The sequence below is a fragment of the Nerophis ophidion genome, linkage group LG01 (genome assembly GCF_033978795.1).
Source record: "Nerophis ophidion isolate RoL-2023_Sa linkage group LG01, RoL_Noph_v1.0, whole genome shotgun sequence".
NCBI classification, from domain to species: Eukaryota; Metazoa; Chordata; class Actinopteri; order Syngnathiformes; family Syngnathidae; genus Nerophis; species Nerophis ophidion.
In genome coordinates this window covers 37,998,901-38,008,734 of record NC_084611.1, presented here as the reverse complement: position 1 = coordinate 38,008,734, position 9,834 = coordinate 37,998,901, and the positions used below count along the sequence as shown (strand labels likewise).

Below are 9,834 nucleotides of genomic sequence, written 5' to 3'. Positions count from 1 at the left end.
TTGACCCACTTTTCTTTACCTATATTTTGTAGTTCTCTATTCAGTTGTGTCGCTTGTCTGGGTGTGAGGAGATCCCAGTGCTTCACTTGGACGTGGAGAGCCTGGGCACCGAGCTCACAGTGCGAAGTTTTGACATGACATCCTTCACTTACCTCAAGGAGTTTTGCTTAAAATGTCCCGAATACATGGGTTGGTACTTGCCCGCTCGACAGTCTGTTGTTCAAGCAAAACAAACATTGACATTTTATGTTGCACATTCTATGTCGTCTTGTGCAGATTCTGAACAAAAAGAAGTCGAGCTGGTCACTACTTTGGACAACCAAACAATAGACATATTGACCCTGGAGTATATTAAAGTACGTATTTTATTTATTCCACATACGGTGCGGTTATTTTACTAGTCCTTCACCCTATCTAATATTTTTTTTCTTAGGCTGACAAGACTGGTCCTGAATTCCAGTCCCTATACAACAACACAGAGAAGGTCATCAAGGTGAGAAAATGATCACTCATTAGCTTTTAGTTTGACAAGCTCTCCAATTTTTTCACATTTCATGTATCTTCAGTTGACCTTCTCATCTCTGGATGTTCATCTCCACACGGAGGCGCTCCTCAACACTATGAACTTTCTCAACAATCTGGCCCCGCTGTCCACCAAGGCGGACGAAGATCATCACAAGCTCCCCGCAATCCATGAGGATGAATCGAACGAGGAGGGGAAGAAGGAGGCCTCTGCTGTGGCCAAGAAAAAAAGTATTCTCACACTCAAATACTGTAACGTGTTTTTAATTTGAAAATGTATTTTACACTTAGGGCTGGGCAAAATGGCCTTTTTTTAATATCTTGATATTTTCAAGCCATGTCGCGATGCACGATATATATCTTGATATTTTGCCTTAGCCTTGAATTAACACTTGATACCGTATTTTTCGGAGTATTATACACTCCGGAGTATACGTCGCACCTGCCGAAAATGCATAATAAAGAAGGAAAAAAACATATAAGTCGCACTGTAGTATTAAGTCGCATTTTTGGGGGACATTTATTTGATAAATCACAACACCAAGAATAGACATTTGAAAGGAAATTTAAAATAAATAAAGAATAGTGAATCACAGGCTGAATAATTGTACGTTATATGACACATAAATAACCAACTGAGAAGGTACCTGGTATGTTAACGTTACATATTATGGTAAGAATCATTCAAATAACTATAACATATAAAACATGCTATAAGTTTACCAAACAATCTGTCACTCCTAATCGCTAAATCCCATGAAATATTATACGTCTAGTCTCTTACGTGAATGAGCTGAATAATATTATTTGATATTTTACGGTATTGTGTTAATAATTTCACACATAAGGCGCTCCTGAGTATAAGTCGCACCCCCGCCGGCCAAGCTATGAAAAAAACTGCGACTTATAGTCCGAAAAATACGGTACATACAATCACAGCAGTATGATCATTCTATGTGTCTACATTAAAACATTCTTGTTTATACTGCATTAATATATGCTCATTTTAAACTTTCATGCAGAGAGGGAGCTCACAACTAAGTCAAATTTACCAAAACTGTATTTATCAAACAGTTATTAAGCAGTGGCACGAGCATTCATGTCATTTCAAAACAGGAAGTGCAAGATTGTCAGAGACATTTTAAAACAAGCTATTAGTGCACTTTTGTGCATGATGTCATTAAGATGACATATCAAAACAACACTGAATTAAAATACTTTTTGTACAGACCACTACAATAGTTTAAAACAAATAAAGTGCACTTTTGTGCATGATGTCACACAAGATATTTCAATAACTGTCAAATAAAAATGAGCTGCATAATAGGAAATCAAATAGAGTTCGTCCTTCGCTATGTGGTACGTTACTGCGGACATTATCTCCTTTTGTTGTTGACCATTTTGTTCATACAGTGTTGATCTGGAAATGTTTGCCTCGGCATTTTGATGGTGTGGGCGTGTGGCACCAAATGGAGAAGATGATATGCGGAGTAAGCACTCTTCATTCTCTAGCAGTTAACTTTTCAAATGATGCTACATATTAGCAGTAATTCAACTTTTTTTTTAGCGACGCTTATTCCCCACATTCGACAAATTACGGTTCGACATATTACCACTTGAAGCCAAACCACCGCCAAACGATGGACCCCCTGCTGTTTTTCTTGAGAATTAATTCTTCATTTGTTACCAGATTCGCACCTCTTTTCTTTCATATTTCCACTCGCACCACAGCTAACGTTACCCATGCTGCTACCTCTCTGCTCCGGGAAGGTGTATAGGTATGTGACGTATGTAAGAAGATGCGTTTGCTGTCTGTGAGAAGGAGACATCAAAGAGTGGGAAGAGCCTGTCCGCAGCTAAAAGCAACTGCGTGAGAACGTATACTCGAATATACCAATATAGTAATTTTCTATATCGCACAGTGACAAACCGACAATATATCGAGAATATCGATACATCGCCCAGCCCTATTTACACTTCACTGTAATTCCTATGTTTTATGAAGAGCATTATATTTTTCATCATCTGTTATCCTAGCAACGATGAATTCGAAGACTGCCGCCATAATCAACCTGCATGTCAAAGCTGATCTCCGTGCTCTGAAGGTTTTCATCCGAGGAGAGAAAGCCAGGATCTCTGAGATCTGCATTGAAGGTATTTAATAATCTTGTTTTAACTCATTTTAAAGAAGTCTCAAAAAATCCAAAAATAGAGTATTGTATGTTGCCTAATATATTTTAACATTAAAAGTGCTGTTAATAAGCACATCTGCGATCACGCTGTTTTGTGTTCCTGGAGCTTTAATGCTAATGAGCGGTGTGTGACCACAAAATAAAACCCTGCACTCGCCTAGTGTAATAGATGTCATATATCATATACAACAACATAACATTAAGGGTAGGACAGGAGGACGTTAACCTCTAAACATTAGCCACACTAGCATACCTACGTGAGCTACAGTGTTAACGTTAGTCATACTTTACCGGCAACACCATGCTAGGGTTGTGTATTTGGGGACGGCGTGGCGCAGTTAGGAAGGGGGCTGTGCCAGCAACCTAAGGGTTCCTGGTTCAATCTCCACCTACCATCCTAGTCATGTCCGTTGTGTTCTTGAGCAAGACACTTCACCCTTGCTCCTGATGGGTCGTGGTTAGGGCCTTGCATGGCAGCTCCCGCCATCAGTGTGTGAATGTGTGTGTGAATGTGGAAATAGTGTCAAAGCGATTTGAGTTCCTTAAAAAGGTAGAAACGCGCTATACATTTATAACTCATTTACCATTTATTTGTTGAAAAAAGACAAAGTAATCAAACGTACACTTTACACTTACTCCCATGTCTATAATTCACTGAGGATATTTAGCAAAGCGCTGAGATTTATTTTAAGACGTGTAGTGAAGCCTTTCATTTACACAGAGTCGATGTCTCCGTTTACACTGGACAACCACTCTGAGTTTTTTTGTCTTCAAGTGACACGGATCGAGTATTTTTTGCCAGTCTGAACGCTTCAAAATGTTTCCGATCTGATTATTTCGCATCAGACTTTGCCTATATAATACCATGAATGGATTAACGTGGACCCCAACTTAAACACTTATTCGGGTGTTACCATTTAGTGGTCAATTGTACGGAACATGCACTGTACTGTGCAATCTACCAATAGAAGTTTCAATAAATAGAAAAAAACATTATTTATGTCATGACCTGACCACGATTGGAGAAATACTATACAGAAACACACTTGTGCACCACTGTTCATTGAATCACCTCAATAGTGTACAACACAGGCTTTTTTCCGGGGCATTTTAAAAATCAATAAACCCGCATTTAAAACATATTTCTAGGTGAAACTTTCAAAATAAAAATAATTGTAAAAACCTTTTAAACATGAAAAAACAAATGTATTAGATATTTTAACTTACAATTTGCAGCACCCATCAAAAGCTGTAAGCCAGGCGTATGTACACTATATTGCCAAAAGTATTTGGCCACCTGCCTTTACTCACATATGAACTTTGAAGTGCCGTCCCATGTAATTGTCCAAAATTTCTTGGTATCCTGGAGCATTCAAAGTTCCTTTCAATGAAACTAAGGGGCCAAGCCCAACTCCTGAAAAACAACCCCACTCCATAATTCCTCCTCCACCAAATTTCACACTCTGCACAATGCAGTGCGAAATAAACCGTTCTCCTGGCAACCACTAAACTCACACTCGTCCATCAGATCGCCAGATGGAAAAGTGTGATTCATCACTCCAGTGAATGCGTCTCCACTGCTCTAGAGTCCAGTGTGGACGTGCTTTACACCACTGCATCCGACACTTTGCATTGGACTAGGTGATCTATGGCTTAGAAGCAGCTGCTTGGCCATGGAAGCTCATTCCATGAAGCTCTCTGCGTACTGTACGTGGGCTAATTGGAAAGTCACATGAAGTTTGGAGCTCTGTAGCAACTGACTGCGCAGAAAGTATTTGCACTATGCGCTTCAGTATCTGCTGACCCCTCTCTGTCAATTTACGTGGCCTACCACTTGGTGGCTGAGTTGCTGTTGTTCCCAAACTCTTCACTTTACTTATAATAAAGTTGACTTTGGAGTATTTAGGAGCGAGGAAATGTCTCCACTGGATTTGTTGCACAGGTGGCATCCTATGACAGTTCCACGCTGGAAATCACTGAGAGCGGCCCGTTCTTTCACAAATGTTTGTAGAAACAGTCTCCATGCCTAAGTCCGTTATTTTAAACACCGGGCCAAGTGATTAGGACACCTGATTCTGATCATTTGGATGGGTGACCAAATACTTCTGGCAATATAGTGTATGTCTCTTGGTTGGTTGATTCGAATAAAATGTTGGACAAACCATTTCACCGGCTGAGACAGCTTAGCGACCTCATGGGTCGTCCGACCTGGTCTCACTTCTCTTGAAATGGCCTTGCAAGCATATATCTGCAACCTGATCAACTTTTGCTCTCTTTCGGTCATCGTGAGTTAAGAAAGCTTGAGTTGATATCAGATTTTTCTGCGAGCCAAGTATGGCTCCCCTGCAGTTCGGTTGATTGGCGTAGTACTTCCTGCTTTCACAATTCACAACTTGTGTTTAGAGACTCACTTGTGGTTACAAGTGAGTCTCCAATCACAGGATATGCTAATTGCATGTTCAACCTGTGGCAACCTAAGGAGGCCTACCATCAGCTAACACGCTGATCTGTGGCATCCATGTGTTCTTGTGTACACTGCAAAAAGTCATCATTTAAAAACAAGAAAAAAAAATACTAAAATTAGGGGTATTTTATTTGAACCAAGCAAAATTATCTGCCAATAGAACAAGAAAATTTGACTTGTCAAGACTTTCCAGAACAATTAAAATTAGTTAACCTCAGTGAACCCCAAAATACCTTAAAATCAGTATATTCTCACTAATAAGTGCACTTTTCTTGGTAGAAAAAAAAATGAGACCTTTTTGCTCAATATGATGAATAATATTCTTAAATTAAGTAAATGCTCATGCCATTATCTTGACATATTGATATGCATACATCATGATTTTTTTTTTCATGCTTGAAGTAAGAAATTATTCATTTAAAAAAGTAGTTTTTAGACTTGTGAGTGTTGACGACACAGCTTTGCATCAGTTGATATTCTAGTTTCATGCATATTTTACTCAATATAGGTCATAAAATCTCAGCAACAAGCTGTAATGTCTTACTGAGATCATTTAGGACCAAAACCCTTAAAACAAGTAAAACACTAACATAAAGTCTGCTTAGTGAGAAGAATTATCTTATCAGACAGAAAATAAGCAAATATCACCCTTATTTGAGATAATTAATCTTACTTAGATTTCAATTTTTGCAGAGTAGTAGTGACTTCCTCGTTCATTTACGTAATCCGATCAACTTCCTTTTTATTTTCACTTTATCGAACTGCACATGTGACGTCGAGGCTACATTGGGTCCTGTGTGTGTTTTATAATAGAGTGTGATAAAGATCAGATTTTACTTGTAAACTAAACAGTCAGCTGGAAAAAAATATGATTTAATAAAAATTGGAGTTGGTCCACTTCAGCCTGCAGTGTTGACATAGTCTATGAGAGTTTGAGCATCTCTTCTGCTCAAAAGTGGGGCAAAGAGAAATTATTGTTTTTTTCTCATGTCAGGTGCTCATAAACAGGCTCTAGGAACACTACTGGATCATCATTAAAAAGTCAATTTTGCACAACTGGGTACCTTAAAATATTGTTGGCAGCCAATATGTAGCTTTTTCTGTCACGGTTATTCTATGCAAGCCTAATTTGGCCTAATGCTGTTTGTAATTTACACTGTGAAATGACAAGGTGGTAGTTATATCTCATTTGTCATGTCCCCTTCCCCAACAACCTAGGCCTTGTTTCTGAGGTTTTCATGCGGAAGAAAGACACAAAGGTCCTGGTCAACCTAAAGAACATTGCAATCTTTGACTGTGATGAAACCGCCTTATATAAGAAGGTACGATCATACCAACAGTTTCATGGCACATGAAGTGTATATTCTTGCATTATGCTAAACATTTTCTGGTTATCTTCCAAGGTTGTGTCTATAGCAGACAAGGAGGTATTCGCCTTCCAGATGGTCAACTATACATGTGCAACAGAGGGGGACGCCTACCTGGACATGTCTCAAGTTGACATCTCCGTCACACTAACTTTAGGTTGCATCCAGGTCATCTTTGTTAACAAGTTTGTCTCCTCCATACTGGTGAGAATTAACAACTCCATCACTATCTGGCATGGCTCTTACCTCTACTTTTACTACAGCTTTGAAACATTTATTGCGCAGGCATTTATAAACAACTTCCAGGAGGCTAAAATGGCTGTGGCTGAGGCAACGCAGCAGGCAGCCGAGAAGGCAGCATCAGGCGTAAAGGAGCTGTCAGGGCGGAGCATGCGGATCTCTCTCAACGTCGGCTTGAATGCACCTATCATCTTCGTCCCTCAGTCCTCTTCATCCAATAACGTCCTGGTGGGCGACCTGGGCTTCCTATCTGTAAAGAATCACTTTGCCACGCAGCCCTATGAAAGCAACGTCAACGTCCCGCCTGTGGTGGACATCATTGAAGTCAAGCTGACAGACCTCAAGACGTACAGGTTAGGCATCCATTTATTTTAACTTTGGAAATACCTGCCACAAGTTGATTGTATTGGTATTTGTGCTGAATGTTTTTACAGAACCACATTCATTGATGGAGCCTTCCAGGGCGAGAGCCAGCTGTTAAAGCCACTGTGCCTCGACCTGAACATTAAGAGAAATCTTTCATCAGGCTGGTACAGCAACATTCCAGACATTGCCATTGCTGCACACCTCAAGCCGCTGAGTGTAAGTAATAATATGAGCATACTTTTTTGTTTCCTGTCAAATCAACAACACTGCAAAAAGTTGGTGTTCAAAGACAAGAAGAAAAAAAAAAAAAATTAGGGGTGTTTTTATTTGAACTAGGTGAAATTATCTGCCAATAGAACAAAAAAAATTGGCTTGTCAAGACTTTCCAAAACAAGTAAAATCAACTAACCTCAATGAACCCCAAAATACCTTAAAATAACTATATTCTCACTAATAACAAGTGCACTTTTCTTGGTAGAAAAAAAATGAGACCTTTTGCTCAATATGTTCAAGGTTCAACCTTATTTGTCACATGCAGACTACACCACAGTGATATGCTTTTTTCCATGCTCTTCAGATATTGCGTACAGTGGGATCCAAACACTAGTTGCAGAATCTAATACACTAAATTAAAAAAAATGCCAAAAATTGAATAGCTCTGATGTACATTAATTACAAGACAAGTAAGTTGCACAATAAGTCACAGTAGTTATGGTAGAAGTAGAAGTACAGTAGTCAAATACAGTACCAGTGCATGATCAAAAAGTATAACAGTATATACAGTATAGGAAGCAACAATAATTAAGGTGTCTACAGTTCTTTAGCAGTTGATTAGTGACAGTAGTATAAACAAAGGTAATGGAACAGTATGACTTCTTTATACTCTTATTTTTACATTATTTACAATCATTGAATGAAGAGTATTGTAGTCCGGTAATTACAGTGGTAAGTAAAGTGATTTTACATTATTTTTTACATTATTTACAGTCATTGAATGAAGAGTATTGTAGTCCGGTAATTACAGTGGTAAGTAAAGTGATTCTTGTGCGTGCGGTTTTGTGCAATATGTTGAAAAATTTTCTTAAATGAAGTAAATGCTAGTGCCATTTTCTTGACATAATGATATATGCTCAGCATTACATTTCTTGAAACCAGCAAACTTATACTAAGAACTCATGTATTGTTCTTAATGGAAAGGCAACAAGGCAAACGCTTCTTACTCTCGGGGTCTACTAGCCGCTCAGGCAAATCATATAATTTCTAAAAATGCATTGTTTCATCGATAACATGATATCATTGCGCCAAGTGCGTGCTCTTTCAGTCAATTAGTGCGCATATGTACATATGTACATATTTTTAATTGTAATTTTGAAAAATTTATCTGAATGTGCATGAACTATTTCTGTTCAAAATTGTTTGAAATGTCACATGTTAAATGTTAAATATTAACTGTCCATTTGCTGTACTCTGCCAACTGTACTACTATATGAGTACGTATTTTCTCTTGTTTCATTGAATGTAAAACAGACCATTTGGCTGTTATCTGTTTTAATCATGAGACTCAATTGTGTCAAAGTCATGATTTGTTTTTTTTCATCCTGAAGTAAGAAATGATTACTTTAAAAAAGTAGTTTTATACTTGTGAGTGTTGATGACACAGCTTTGCAACACTTGATATTTTAGTTTCAGACATGTTTTACTCAATATAGGTCATAAAATCTCAGCAACAAGCTATAATATCTTACTGAGATAATTTACGACCAAAACCCTTAAAACAAGTAAAAACACTCTAACATAAAATCTGCTTAGGGAGAAGAATTATCTTATCAGAAAGAAAATAAGCAAATATCACCCTTATTTGAGATATTTTATTTTACTTAGATTTAATTTTTTGCAGTGAAGTTTCAATCCTCTCTGTCTTCTCCCAACAGCTGATCCTCAGCCAGGACGACATGATAGTTATTTTCAGGATTCTCAACGAAAATCTCACGGAGACGTCTGACATCGCCTATCCCAACTGTCCGCCAGATTCTATCGACGCCTCCGAACCCAACAAAGACTCGGACAGCTCCGGAAACCCGGGAGCCAGCAGTAAGTACAGATTGAATAATGACTAAGACCAACTGAATTATGGGAGCAATAGATGACTCCCATTAGCTTCATTGTCAGTTGCCTCATACTTGCTCTATATTACATTTCAGAATGCATAAAAAAAGACAAGCATATGTGTTCTTGTCTTACATAAGGATGGTGAATGATAGGCAAAATAATAAGAAAGTGCAGTTCCCTTTTAAAATTGCTGAAAAATCTTATGCAATGGAATTGTTCAACTGATGTTTTTGTTTACCCGGTAAGTAAACAACTAAAAACAATTTGCCGTGGTGGCTTTGTGGTGTTAGGCAACACGGTGGTGACTGCAGCTGTGGTGGAGGCTCATGAAGACAGGCTCAAGATAACCATGAAATTTGACTTCAAGTTTGACTCCATGTCACTGATCCTGTATCAGTCTAACGGGAATGAGGTAATCCCCCATAGATAGGAGCCCCTCTATCACAGGTACAGTGTATTCTGAAAGTATTTACCTTATTCCAAAATGGAATCAATTCATTTTTGTCCTAAACATAATGACAATTTGAAAAGTTTTTTCTTTTTATTCCCAAATTTGTTAAACATAAAAAGCTAA

General features: G+C 38.3%; 1 protein-coding gene across 2 annotated transcripts in view; it reads left to right on the top strand.

Moving 5' to 3' along the window:
* Positions 1–9,834, top strand: part of vps13a (vacuolar protein sorting 13 homolog A) — an 89,794-nt gene that overhangs the window by 34,787 nt on the left and 45,173 nt on the right. For both annotated transcript variants that reach the window (XM_061902109.1, XM_061902100.1), the window contains exons 26-36: positions 33–189; positions 277–356; positions 434–493; positions 567–753; positions 2,560–2,676; positions 6,397–6,500; positions 6,582–6,749; positions 6,831–7,138; positions 7,220–7,367; positions 9,083–9,242; positions 9,551–9,672. In XM_061902109.1, the coding sequence (XP_061758093.1) occupies positions 33–189; positions 277–356; positions 434–493; positions 567–753; positions 2,560–2,676; positions 6,397–6,500; positions 6,582–6,749; positions 6,831–7,138; positions 7,220–7,367; positions 9,083–9,242; positions 9,551–9,672 (1,611 nt within the window). The remainder of the gene's footprint in view (positions 1–32; positions 190–276; positions 357–433; positions 494–566; positions 754–2,559; positions 2,677–6,396; positions 6,501–6,581; positions 6,750–6,830; positions 7,139–7,219; positions 7,368–9,082; positions 9,243–9,550; positions 9,673–9,834) is intronic.